At 39.6% G+C, this 14,610-nt stretch overlaps 1 protein-coding gene across 3 annotated transcripts in view; it reads left to right on the forward strand.

The window, feature by feature from the left end:
- STAG1 (stromal antigen 1) overlaps positions 1-14,610 on the forward strand; it is a 417,686-nt gene that overhangs the window by 371,156 nt on the left and 31,920 nt on the right. For all 3 annotated transcript variants that reach the window (XM_003265265.4, XM_030816776.1, XM_030816778.1), the window contains 2 exons: positions 3,034-3,126; positions 13,235-13,409. In XM_003265265.4, coding sequence (XP_003265313.1) covers positions 3,034-3,126; positions 13,235-13,409 — 268 coding nt within the window. The remainder of the gene's footprint in view (positions 1-3,033; positions 3,127-13,234; positions 13,410-14,610) is intronic.

A 14,610-nucleotide genomic window follows, 5' to 3' on the forward strand; every position in this document is an offset into this window, starting at 1 on the left:
ATCCGCCAGCCTCAGCCTCCCAAAGTGCTCAGATTACAGGCGTGAACCATCATGCCTGGCCTGTTCCTGTGTTTTTTATCTTGATGACTTAATACCACAATTCCTCTAGTAGGCAGCTCCCTAGAAATTAAGGAGTAATCATCAACAGCCTCTACCCGATTGCTCCCTAAATTCTATCAGTTCTACTGCTTTATCTTTCATCTATCCATATCTTTAGAGCCAATATATTATTTTCAGGCCCTCATTCTAAATTATCCCTGGCTGGGCACAGTGGCTCACGCCTGTAATCCCAGCACTTTGTGAGGCCAAGACTGGCGGATCACAAGGTCAGGAGATCAAGACCATCTTGGCCAACATGGTGAAACCCCGTATCTACTAAAAATACAAAAATTAGCCAGGTATGGCAGCACACACCTGTAGTCCCAGCTACTCAGGAGGCTGAGGCAGCAGAATTGCTTGAACCCAGGAGGCAGAGGCTGCAGTGTGCCGAGGTCGCACCACTGCACTCCAGCCTGGGTGACAGAGTGAGACTCCGTCTCAAAAAAAAAAAAAAAAAAAAAATCCTATGGCCTTTGTTCATATGCAATAAAATACACAGTAATGATTAAGAACAGTCCCACGTTTGGATCCTTGCTCTGTCACTTAGCATCTATGGGTGCTGTGAATATCAGTTTTCTTGTCTATAAAACCAGGAATATTACCATTTACTTTGTAGAGTGATGGTGAAATGTAAATTTATAGTCCTGGGAACACAGTATGTGGTACATACCAGCTCTCAACGAAAGATGTGACTACTCTAACTGGCCTATTCCACATCATTCTCCATTGTCTTTAGAATATGATTCATTTACACAAAATTTTAGCACTGTCATGCTAAAAATCCTTCTTCAGTAGTTCCTTATTGCCAGCAGGACAATATTCAAATGATTTAACGTGATATTTTAAATGGTCTTCTATGTAAATGCAAATGGTTTTATTCTTCTTTAGCTTTTTTTCTTGCTGCTGTCTTCCCTATTTATACCCCAGCTACAATAAATTAACAGTTCCTCAAAAGCACCTCTGCACTCTTTTTTTTTTTTTTTTTGAGATGGAGTCTTGCTCTGTTGCCCGGGCTGGGGTGCAGTGGCGCAATCTCGGCTCACTGCAACCTCTGCCTCCCAAATTCAAGCCATTCTCCTGCCTCAGCCTCCCGAGTAGCTGGGATTACAGGCATGCACCACCACACACGGCTAATTTTTCTATTTTTAGTAGAGACAGGGTTTCATCATGTTGGCCAGATTGGTCTCTAACTCCTGACCTCAGGTGATCTGGCTGTCTCAGCCTCCCAAAGTGCTGGGATTACAGGCGTGAGCCACCGCACCCAGCCACCTCTGCTTTTTTGAATATCTGTGCCTTACCTGGAATACCTTTTTCTGTAGCTAGATTATTTTTCTCCTTCAGGACTCAGCTTACGTGTTATCTTCTTTGGGAACTCTTCCATGACTACTTTTGACTCTGAGTTAGATTTTCCAACATGGGGCCCATGTTTTCTCCTACCATAGCACTCTTTACACTATATTGCAGTTGCCTTTTCCCTTATCTGTTTCCCTCAATGTATTTTGAATGTTTAAAATTAAAGAAGTTTCAGGAATGTTGAAGTTTGGTTATTAGATATTTATCTGCAGAAACATGAAAAGTTCTCAAGAGGATGTCCTTTTTACTGCTCTCCACAAGATGAACTCGCTCCTTCTTCCACATACTGTACTCATGTTAGCAAAAGAAAATATGTGTGTAATTTTTGAAGTGTCATTATTTGGGATGTAAAGATCCCCAAAAAGACTAAGTGCTGTCATCTGTATAAAATAGAGTGGCTTAAAGAGTTTTAGTTGAGTACTTTTTAAGTGTTTCTACATTAGCCTTTCCTCAGGTAATTACTCTTCATTACAGTTTTAAATGTTGGTATCTGCATGTGTCTTACTCATTAGTCAATGAGAAGAATATGAGCTCTTATATCAGATAGTCCTAGTTTCAACCCCTCGCTAATAATTACTGTTTCTTAGGATCAGTGTAAATGTTAAACTATATAATAGCCCTTAAACCAGTGCCTGATGGGTTGTAAGCACCCAATAAATTTAAAATATTTTAAGCCAGGGTCTTGCTCTGTCACCCAGGCTAGAATGCAGTGGCCCAATCATGTCTCACTTCAGCCTTGACCCCATGGGCTCAAGTGATCTTCCTGCCTCAGCCTCCCCAGTAACTCGGACTACAGGCATGCTCCACCTTACGCAGCTGATTTTCTGTGTTGCCCACACTGGTCTCAAACTCTTGGATTCAAGCAATCCTCTCACCTGGGCCTCCCAAAGCACTGGGATTGCAGGCATGAGCCACTGCACTCGACTTGAAATTTCCTTTTGGTCTTTTCAAATGTTCTTTATGGAATCTTACCTGGCCATCTAATTAAATCCATTTACCCATTCAACCTTAGATTAAAGCCCATCCTCCTATGAAGATTTCTCCAATTTTGCTACAGTTAGAGTTAATACAATAACTGAACACTTCATCTCTGTAATTGGTCTGTCTGCTAGAATATTAACTATTTGAGGGCATGGCACTGTGTTAAATTTATCTTTCTTCCCCTGACATTTTGCAGAGTGCTGAGATATAAGAGAAATTCAGTACACATTTGTTGCCTAATTGAGTTTTTTCAGTGTGCTGCTCTGCTGCCTCACTTTACTAGCAGTAATGTGTGTCACAGGAATGACTAGCAATTTTAATCAACCTAAGTAAACCATATTTATAAAGGAAATCTTTTGAAAACAATCATACTGAGTATTCCATAGCTAACTATAACTGTTTTAGGTGTCAATGTCACTACCCCTTCTATTAGGACAGATAACTAAGAAATGACTACATTAAATGGTTCCCAACATTAAATTGGTTATATGAATTTCCTTGAGAATAAGCCAGTTTTGCTATTTTCCACTTACTGTTTCTTCTAGATCAGTTTTCTGTGATCCTGTAATTCACGCTTGCAAATTTGAATGTGTCTTACAGGAGGATTTGTTGGTATTGAGGAAAACGGTGAAATCCTTTTTGGCTGTTTGCCAGCAGTGCCTGTCTAATGTTAATACTCCAGTGAAAGAACAGGTAAGAAATTATCAGTAAGAGCTCTCAATAAAATCAACTCAAATACATTAATGAACATTAAGAAGATACAATTTTTTTATGGCAGTTTTTGTATACATACTCATTCCTAACATTTACTGGACCTGGAACAAGACTGTAGATGTGTGAATATTTATGTCATAAAGCAAGCTAACAAACTTATTATATAATATACATTGTTTCCTTTTACTTTCACAAGTGTACTGTCATCAGCTGGAAGGGCAGGTTGAAATGTAGACTTTTTTTTTTTTTTCTTTTTGAGACGGAGTCTTGCTCTGTCGCCCAGGCTGGAGTGCAGTGGCGCAATCTCCACTCACTGCAAGCTCCGCCTCCTGGGTTCACGCCATTCTCCTGCCTCAGCCTCCCGAGTAGCTGGGACTACAGGCACCCACCACTGCGCCCAGCTAATTTTTTGTATTTTTAGTAGAGACGGGGTTTCATCGTGATCTCGATCTCCTGACCTCGTGATCCGCCTGCCTCAGCCTCCCAAAGTGCTGGAATTACAGGCGTGAGCCACTGTGCCCGGCCAAAATGTAGACTTTTTGACTCCTAAGAATTGACACCAGAATGGCCGGGCACAGTGGCTCACGCCTGTAATCCCAACACTTTGGGAGGCCGAGGTGGGCAGATCACGAAGTCAAGAGATCGAGGCTATCAAACCCCGTCTCTACTAAAAATACAAAAAAAAATTAGCCGGGCATGGTGGCAGGCGCCTGTAATCCCAGCTACTTGGGAGGCTGAGGCAGGAGAATCACATGAACCTGGGAGACGGAGGTTGCAGTGAGCCGAGATCGCACCATTGCACTCCAGCCCGGGCAGAAAGAGCGAAATTGTCTCAAAAAAGATTAAAAAAAAAAAAAAAAATTCTACACCAAAATATTGAGGGTCTGGGGAGCTGACATATGACATACCTTTTATCATCTTACCTTCAGCTCCTTCCCACACCAGTTAAGAGTTTCTCACACATGCATGCCAACACTTTAGCCCCACATCTGGAAACTCTGTCAATACCACCCGCCCAAATAGCTGCCCATTCATCACCCAGGGGCCCAGTAATATGTACATTGGGTATGCAGTATGCCTAGAGAAGAGGCCTTTGCAGGCTCAGACAACAGGATCCAGACTGTAGGGCAAGGAGTCTGTGAGTCCCTATACTTGGACAATGGTGTAGAACTGGGGTTTGATAAGCAGGTGGGCATATCCCATTGGTCTGATAGATTCCTCATCTCTTGTAGAGGGACACAGCCCAAAGAGGGTCAGGGTGGGCCAGGGAAGTACTGTTTCCATGATATGATTTTGTAAACTATTTTTTAAATTAGACTGTTGTATTGGGGAGTACATTTGTGTAAAACAGAATGTATATTTTCCATACTGTTTCTTATTTTGATATTGGGCTAGAGTTAGTTAATGTGGTAAAAGAGTACAGTATTACTTACCCTTTTCTGTCTCTTACAAATAGTGACAAGTATCTTCACTGAGTTATCAGCATTTAACTTAAAATGGAAACAGAGATGGTCTTCCCTAAACCTTATTCTTTAAATCTTCAGAACACTACTTACAGAGAAATACCCAGCTCTGCCATTTATTTTATTTTATTTTATTTTATTTTATTTTATTTTATTTTATTTTATTTTATTTTATTTTATTTATTTAGAGACGGAGTCTCCCACCGTTCCCCGGGCTGGTGTGCAGTGGCGCGATCTCGGCTCACTGCAGCCTCCACCTCCTGAGTTCAAGCAATTCTCCTGTCTCAGCCTTCTAAGTGGCTAGGATTACAGGTGCCCGCCACCACACCTGGCTAATTTTTTTGTATTTTTAGTAGATACGGGTTTCACTGTGTTGGCCAGGCTGGTCTCAAACTCCTGACCTCATGATCTGCCTGCCTTGGCCTCCCAAACTACTGGGATTACAGGTGTGAGCCACTGCACCTGGCCCAGCTCTGCCATTTAAACCCCAAATCCAGTGTTTCTGCATCAGACCTGCTTGGTGATGTCCAAAACTATGGCCTGCTGGTTAAAAAGTATTCTCCCTGGATTCTCTGTATGCTCCCTTTTTTTCAAATGGCTCTTTCTAAATACCTGAGTATATTTCATGGTTGTGCTGTCAGGGCATAAACTGCCAAGACTCTTGCTGCAGTTGGACAACCAGATATACAGTCATCCCAAACTAAATGCCAAAATTATGTTTTCCCATAAAAATCAACTTTGGAGGGGGCAGTGTTAGTGGATTGTTTGGAAGTTTCAGAGCCCTCAGTTATCCCACAACAAAATCTTTCCATTGTAATAAACTGATCAGACCCATTTATTTCACTCAATCCATTAAATAGGGCAAATTTGGCAGCATACCTATAATGTGTACAAATGTATTCAAAGTCTCTTTATATAATTAAATTTGTTTGGAGGCTTTATTAGATACTGGTTTTTATGTGAATGGTTTTCTAATACAGTCATGCACCACTTAACAACAGGGATGCATTGTGAGAAATGTTTTGTTAGGCAATTTCATCATTGTATGACCATCATAAGAGTATATTTACACAAATGGTATTGCCTACCACATGCCTATGCTCTATAGTACAGCCTATTCCTCTTATGCTGCGATCCTGTACTATATAATACTGTACTGAGTAGTATAGATAATTATAATACAACTGTTATTTATATATCTAAACATATCTAACATACAGTATAAAAGATTTTAAAATGGTATACTTACCATAAGAATGGAAGTAGCTCTGAGTGAGTGAGTGATTGGTGAGTGAATAGGAAGGCCCAAGACATTACTGTACACCACTGTAGACTCTATATGTACCATACACTTAACTATACTAAATTAATTAAAATGTTTTTCTTTCTTCAATAATAAATTAACCTTATCATACTATAATTCTTTTTCTTTGTAAACTTTTTAATTTTTTTAACTTTTAAACTCTTTCGTAATAATACCTAACACACAAACACATTAAACAGCTGTGCAAGTTTATTTATTTATTTATTTATTTTTTTTGAGACGGAGTTTTGCTCTTTTTGCCCAGGCTGGAGTGCAGTAGCACAATCTTGGCTCACCCCAACCTCCACCTCCCAGGTTCAAGCGATTCTCCTGCCTCAGCCTCCCTAGTAGCTGGGATTACAGGTGTGCACCACCACACCTGGCTAACTTTGTATTTTTAGTAGAGATGGGATTTCTCCATCTTGGTCAGGCTGGTCTCCGAACTCCCAACCTCAGGTGATCCTCCCACCTTGGCCTCCCAGAATGCTAGGATTACAACTGTGAGCCACCATGCCTGGCCAAAATATTTTTTTTCTTATATCTTTATTCTAGAAGCTTTTTTCTATTTATTTTTTAAGACAGAGTCTCACTTTGTCACCCAGGCTGGAGGGCAGTGGTGTGATCTTGGCTCACCACAACCTCTGTCTCCTGGGTTCAAATGGTTCTCATGCCTCAGCCTCCCAACATAATTGGGATTACAGGCGTGTGGCTACCATGCCTGGCTAATTCTTGTATTTTTTAGTAGAGATGGGGTTTCACCATGTTGCCAAGCTAGTCTCAAACTCCTGGCCTCAAGAAATCCACCTACCTCAGCCTTCCAAATTGCTGGTATTAACAGGCATGAACCACTGCATCCAGCCTATTTAATTAAAAAAAATTTTTTTTTGTTAAAAAATAAGAAACAGGCCAGGCGTGATGGCTCATACCTGTAATCCCAGTACTTTGGGAGGCTGAGGTGGGTGGATCACCTGAGGTCAGGAGTTGGAGACCAGCCTGACCAATATGTTGAAACCCCATCTCTACTAAAAATACAAAAAAATTAGCTGGGCTTTGTGGCATGCACCTGTAGTCCCAGCAACTTGAAAGGCTAAGACAGAAGAATGGCCTGAACCCGGGAGGCGGAGGTTGCAGTGAGCCAAGATCGCGTCACTGCACTCCAGCCTGTGAGAAATGGGAAGGTTCTTCAAAGATTATAAAAAGTCACAATTTCTTACTATAAGATTGCTATCCACTGTTAGTGTGTGTGTGTGTGTGTGTGTGTGTGTGTAAGTGTCTGTGTATCCCAAATCAGCTGTCCTAGCTTCCTCCAGCATTGACAGAACTAGACAAGCCCCAGCCCATAGTGCATGCCATTCCTTATTTGGAGATGCTTCCTTAACTATCCCTGGGCAACTTCCTTTTCTTTCTTTGTTCTATCCCCCTTACCTAATAAAGTTTTAAACTAATAGCCAGTCTGGTGAAGTGTAAAATGTGAGGTCCTCTTTCAACCAGTGGAAACTGGACACAGCAGTAGGGTAGACGTGTCAGTCTCCTTTGTTTGTTGTGCTTTCGTGGCTGGACAGCTATTGAGTAGCACCCTTTCTGCAGAAAGTAAAGCTTGCCATTACTTTCATTGTTCATTTGTTTCATCATTTGTTCCAGTGTTAATTCTTTTTTTTGTGACACCAAAAACTTCATTACCAACAAGCCTGGGTAACAGAGCGGGACTCTGTCTTAAGAGCTCCTGAAGGAAGCAATAAACATTGAAAAGAACAACTGGTACCACCTACTGCAAAAACATGCCAAATTGTGGCCGGGCGCGGTGGCTCAAGCCTGTAATCCCAGCAATTTGGGAGGCTGAGGCAGGCGGATCACATGGTCAGGAGATCAAGACCATCCTGGCTAACACGGTGAAACCCCGTCTCTACTAAAAATACAAAAAAATTAGCCAGGCATGGTGGCGGGCACCTGTAGTCCCAGCTACTCGGGAGGCTGAGGCAGGAGAATGGCGTGAACCCGGGACGCGGAGCTTGCAGTGAGCCGAGATCGCACCACTGCACTCCAGCCTGCGCAACAGAGCGAAACTCCGTCTCAAAAAAAAAAAAAAAAAAAAAAAAAACATGCCAAATTGTAAAGACCATCAAGGCTAGGAAGAAACTGCATCAACTAAAGAGCAAAATAACCAGCTAACATCATAATGACAGGATCAAATTCACACATAACAATATTAACCTTAAATGTAAATGGGCTAAATGCTCCAATTAAAAGATACAGACTGGCAAATTGGATAAAGAGTCAAGACCCATCAGTGTGCTGTCTCCAGGAAACCCATCTCATGTGCAGAGACACACATAGGCTCAAAATAAAGGGATGGAGGAAGATCTACCAAGCAAATAGAAAACAAAAAAAGGCAGGGGTTGCAATCCTAGTCTCTGATAAAACAGACTTTGAACCATCAAAGATCAAAAGAGACAGAGAAGGCCATTACATAATGGTAAAGGGATCAATTCAACAAGAAGAGCTAACTATCCTAAATATATATGCACCCAATACAGGAGCACCCAGATTCATAAAGCAACTCCTTAGTGACCTACAAAGAGACTTAGACTCCCACACAATAATAGGGGGAGACTTTAACACCCCACTGTCAACATTAGACAGATCAACGAGACAGAAAGTTAACAAGGATATCCAGGAATTGAACTCAGCTCTGCACCAAGTGGACCTAATAGACATCTACAGAGCTCTCCACCCCAAATCAACAGAATATACATTCTTTTCAGCACCACACCACATCTATTCCAAAATTGACCACATAGTTGGAAGTAAAGCTCTCCTCAGCAAATGTAAAAGAACAGAAATTATAACAAACTGTCTCTCAGACCACAGTGCAATCAAACTAGAACTCAGGATTAAGAAACTCACTCAAAACCGCTCAACTGCATGGAAACTGAACAACCTGCTCCTGAATGACTACTGGGTACATAAGGAAATGAAGGCAGAAATAAAGATGTTCTTTGAAACCAACGAGAACAAAGAGACAACATACCAGAATCTCTGGGACACATTCAAAGCAGTGTGTAGAGGGAAATTGATAGCACTAAATGCCCACAAGAGAAAGCAGGAAAGATCTAAAATTGACACCCTAACATCACAATTGAAAGAACTAGAGAAGCAAGAGCAAACACATTCAAAAGCTAGCAGAAGGCAAGAAATAACTAAGATCAGAGCAGAACTGAAGGAAATAGAGACACAAAAAATCAATGAATCCAGGAGCTGGTTTTTTGAAAAGATCAACAAAATCGATAGACCACTAGCAAGACTAATAAAGAAGAAAAGAGAGACGAATCAAATAGACGCAATAAAAAATGAAAAAGGGGATATCACCACAGATCCCACAGAAATACAAACTACCATGAGAGAATACTATAAACACCTTTACGCAAATAAACTAGAAAATCTAGAAGAAATGGATAAATTCCTGGACACATGCACCCTCCCAAGACTAAACTAACAAGAAGTTGAATCTCTGAATAGACCAATAACAGGCTCTGAAATTGAGGCAATAATAGCTTACCAACAAAAAAGTCCAGGACCAGATGGATTCACAGCCGAATTCTACCAGAGGTACAAGGAGGAGCTGGTACCATTCCTTCTGAAACTATTCCAATCAATAGAAAAAGAGAGAATCCTCCGTAACTCATTTTATGAGGCCAGCATCATCCTGATACCAAAGCCTGGCAGAGACACAACAAAAAAAGAGAATTTTAGACCAATATCCTTGATGAATATTGATGCAAAAATCCTCAATAAATACTGGCAAACTGAATCCAGCAGCACATCAAAAAGCTTATCCACTATGATCAAGTGGGCTTCATCCCTGGGATGCAAGGCTGATTCAACATATGAAAATCAATAAACATAATCCAGCATATAAACAGAACCAAAGACAAAAACCACATGATTATCTCAATAGATGCAGAAAAGGCCTTTGACAAAATTCAACAACCCTTCATGCTAAAAACTCTCAGTAAATTAGGTATTGATGGGACGTATCTCAAAATAATAAGAGCTATCCATGACAAACCCACAGCCAATATCATACTGAATGGACAAAAACTGGAAGCATTCCCTTTGAAAACGGGCACAAGACAGGGATGCCCTCTCTCACCACTCCTATTCAACATAGTGTTGGAAGTTCTGGCCAGGGCAATCAGGCAGGAGAAGGAAGTAAAGGGCATTCAGTTAGGAAAAGAGGAAGTCAAATTATCCCTGTTTGCAGATGACAGGATTGTATATTTAGAACACCCCATCATCTCAGCCCAAAATCTCCTTAAGCTGATAAGCAACTTCAGCAAAGTCTCAGGATACAAAATCAATGTGCAAAAATCACAAGCATTCTTATACACCAATAACAGACAAACAGCCAAATCATGAGTGAACCCATTCACAATTGCTTCAAAGAGAATCAAATACCTAGGAATCCAACTTACAAGGGATGTGAAGGACCTTTTCAAGGAGAACTACAAACCACTGCTCAATGAAATAAAAGAGGATACAAACAAATGGAAGAACATTCCATGCTCATGGGTTGGAAGAATCAATATCGTGAAAATGGCCATACTGCCCAAGGGAATTTATAGATTCAGTGCCATCCCCATCAAGCTACCAATGACTTTCTTCACAGAATTGGAAAAAACTACTTTAAAGTTCATATGGAACCAAAAAAGAGCCCACATAGCCAAGTCAATCCTAAGCCAAAAGAACAAAGCTGGAGGCATCACGCTACCTGACTTCAAACTATACTACAAGGCTACAGTAACCAAAACAGCATGGTACTGGTACCAAAACAGAGATATAGACCAATGGAACAGAACAGAACCCTCAGAAATAATGCCGCATATCTACAACTATCTGATCTTTGACAAACCTGACAAAAACAAGCAATGGGGAAAGGATTCCCTATTTAATAAATGGTGCTGGGAAAACTGGCTAGCCATATGTAGAAAGCTGAAACTGGATCCCTTCCTTACACCTTATACAAAAATTAATTCAAGATGGATTAAAGACTTACATGTTAGACCTAAAACCATAAAAACCCTAGAAGAAAACCTAGGCAATACCATTCAGGACATAGGCATGGGCAAGGACTTCATGTCTGAAACACCAAGAGCAATGGCAACAAAAGCCAAAATTGACAAGTGGAATCTAATTAAACTAAAGAGCTTCTGCACAGCAAAAGAAACTACCATCAGAGTGAACAGGCAACCTACAGAATGAGAGAAAATTTTCGCAACCTACTCATCTGACAAAGGGTTAATATCTAGAATCTACAAAGATCTCAAACAGATTTACAAGAAAAAAACAACCCCATCAAAAAGTGGGTGAAGGATATGAACAGGCACTTCTCAAAAGAAGACATTTATGCAGCCAAAAGACACATGAAAAAATGCTCATCATCACTGGCCATCAGAGAAATGCAAATCAAAACCACAATGAGATACCATCTCACACCAGTTAGAATGGTGATCATTAAAAAGTCAGGAAACAACAGGTGCTGGAGAGGATGTGGAGAAATAGGAACACTTTTACACTGTTGGTGGGACTGTAAACTAGTTCAACCATTGTGGAAGTCAGTGTGGCGATTCCTCAGGAATCTAGAACTAGAAATACCATTTGACCCAGCCATCCCATTACTGGGTATATACCCAAAGGATTATAAAACATGCTGCTATAAAGACACATGCGCACCTATGTTTATTGTGGCACTATTCACAGTAGCAAAGACTTGGAACCAATCCAAATGTCCAACAAGGATAGACTGGATTAAGAAAATGTGGCACATATACACCATGGAATACTGTGCAGCCATAAAAAAGGATGAGTTCATGTCCTTTGTAGGGACATGGATGAAGCTGGAAACCATCATTCTCAGCAAACTATCACAAGGACAAAAAACCAAACACTGCATGTTCTCACTCATAGGTGGGAATTGAAGAATGAGAAGACATGGACACAGGAAGGGGAACATCACACACCGGGGACTCTTGTGGGGGGTGGGAGCGGAGAGGGATAGCATTAGGAGATATACCTAATGCTAAATGACGAGTTAATGGGTGCAGCACACCAACATGGCACATGTATACATATGTAACAAACCTGCACGTTGTGCACATGTACCCTAAAACTTAAAGTATAATAATAATAAAATTTTAAACAAGTAAAGAAAAGAAACACATACATTAGCCTAGGCCTACAAAGTGTCAGAATTATCAGTATCAGTGTCTTCCACCTCCCACATGTCTCATTGGAACGTCTTCAGTGGCAGTATTTTGCATGGAGCTGTCCTGTCCTATGATGATAATGTGTTCTTCTGGAGTACCTCCTGAAGGACCTGCCTGAGGATGTTTCACAGTTAACTTTTTTCATAAGTAGGAGTACACTCTAAAATCATGATTGAAAGTATAGTATAGTATAGTATAGTATAGTATAGTATAGTATAGTATAGTGTATAGTATAGTATAGTATAGTATAGTATAGTATAGTATAGTATAGTATAGTATAGTATAGTAAATACATATGCCTGTAACATATTCATTATCCTCAAGCATTAGGTTCTGTACACAAGTTGGATATGCTTTACTGTTATACGACTGGCAGCATAATACACCAGCATCACCACAAACAATATCACAACAAACTCGTGAGTAATGTGTTGCACCACAGGGTTATGTTACTACATCACTAGGGGATAGGAATTTTTCAGCTCCATTACAAGCTTATGGGATCCACCATCATGTATATGCAGTCCATTGTTGATGGAAACATCACTGTGCAGTAGTACACTGACATTTTTTAACATTAGAATTTTTAGAAGTATTCATTATACTATGTTGAATTAGAGCTTCAAATTTTATGCTAATTTGATTAAGCAGTATACAGTTGATTTCTAATCTTTGTTATAATCTGTTATATCAATTTTGTATTTCCAGAGTTGGGTTAAACTCATTTTGTTCTTTTGACTTGTAATCAACACCTTGCTTAAACTCATTTTTTAAAAGTTCAAGTCAAAGTGTCTTAATGAGCTGTTTTTGAGTTGATACAGCGAAGTAAAAGAAATAGGTTATATTTGGGAAAAGTCTTAAATATGACAACTGTTTAGTGAGAAAAAATAATTTTATTAAATTTGGAAATTATAACTAAATATTTGGAATTTAAATACTTAAAATTTATATTATGGTACTGCTATTAAACTATGTTTTAATTTCATACATTTTCATTAATGTTGACTTGTAGTTATATTTATGTAATATTTTGCTGATGAATTGCCTTTGTATTCCAGGCTTTCATGTTACTCTGTGATCTTCTGATGATTTTCAGCCACCAATTAATGACAGGTGGCAGAGAAGGCCTTCAGCCTTTGGTGTTTAATCCAGATACTGGACTCCAGTCTGAACTCCTCAGTTTTGTGATGGATCACGTTTTTATTGACCAAGACGAGGAGAACCAGAGCATGGGTACTTGTAGCTATCATCTTGTCAATACTGATTTTTTTTTACCAACCCCAAAAGATAGGAGAAAAGAAACGGATTCAGTTCTAAAAATTATCGAGATTTCTTTCTTTTGAAAAAGTTGGCCGGGTACAGTGGCTGACACCATTAATCCTAGCACTTTGGGAGACTGAGGCAGGAGGATTGCTCCAACCCAGAAGTTCGAGAGCAGCCTAGACAATATGGCGAGACCTTGTCTCTACAAAACAGAAAAAACAAACAAAAAAAGTTAATAGTAATACATTCATGTAGTTCAGAAACCAACAAGAATAAAAATGTACAGAGTGAAGTCTCCCTCCTTTAACACTATACCTCAGATCTTTTCCTGTCGTTATATAGAGAGCTCTTTCTCTAACAGCTACACAGCATTTCTCTATGTAGATATAGCATAATTCATATTATCCACCTCACATAGATTGACATATGGCTAGTTTCCAATCTTCAACTATTACAAACTATGGTGTAGTGAATAGTAGTGTACATTTGTCATTTCCCACATGTACAAATGTGTATGTAGGATAGATGTTGTTTCTAATTGGCTATGTCCGGGTTCATAATTTTTCTAAAAGAAAGTATCCATGTTCCTTTCTATTCCTAAGTGGTCATTATGTATTACTTAAATGAACAAAACCTAACTGATATTAAATGCTGCAAAACTTATCAAACCTCACTAGTGAAAATTGTGCTGTGCCTGCAGAATGATAACTTAGCAATATTAGACCGAATTGTCAATGGTTAGTTGTAAATAAGTTCATTTAGAATAGGTTATTTATGAAATAGATTATTTAAGCTCTCTAAAATAATATAAGAAGTGTATTTGATCCACAAGTCTATTTGATGCTGTTCGGCTGTTCTTTCAGAACATTTTGGAAAATACTAATCTGTGAAACAGTATGTTTATTTAGAGTCTGTATTCATCTCAGGAGACAAATTTACTTGCTACTTGTCTTAAGCAAAAAAATGTCTACTTCTCAAACCACTGATGCTTCACAATAAGACTAATTAGTAGAAAGGAAAGAGCGACTGACAGCAAGTTCTTTTTACGAATCTATACATATAAGGGAGAGAAGAAAGAAGGTTGATTCCAAATAAGGGCAGGCCAGGTCACGAGAGGGTCAGTACAGAGCCTGAAACAAATGTTATCATCTGGAGTCTTGTTGGCATGTTT

The sequence above is a fragment of the Nomascus leucogenys genome, chromosome 8, assembly GCF_006542625.1.
Source record: "Nomascus leucogenys isolate Asia chromosome 8, Asia_NLE_v1, whole genome shotgun sequence".
Lineage (NCBI taxonomy): Eukaryota > Metazoa > Chordata > Mammalia > Primates > Hylobatidae > Nomascus > Nomascus leucogenys.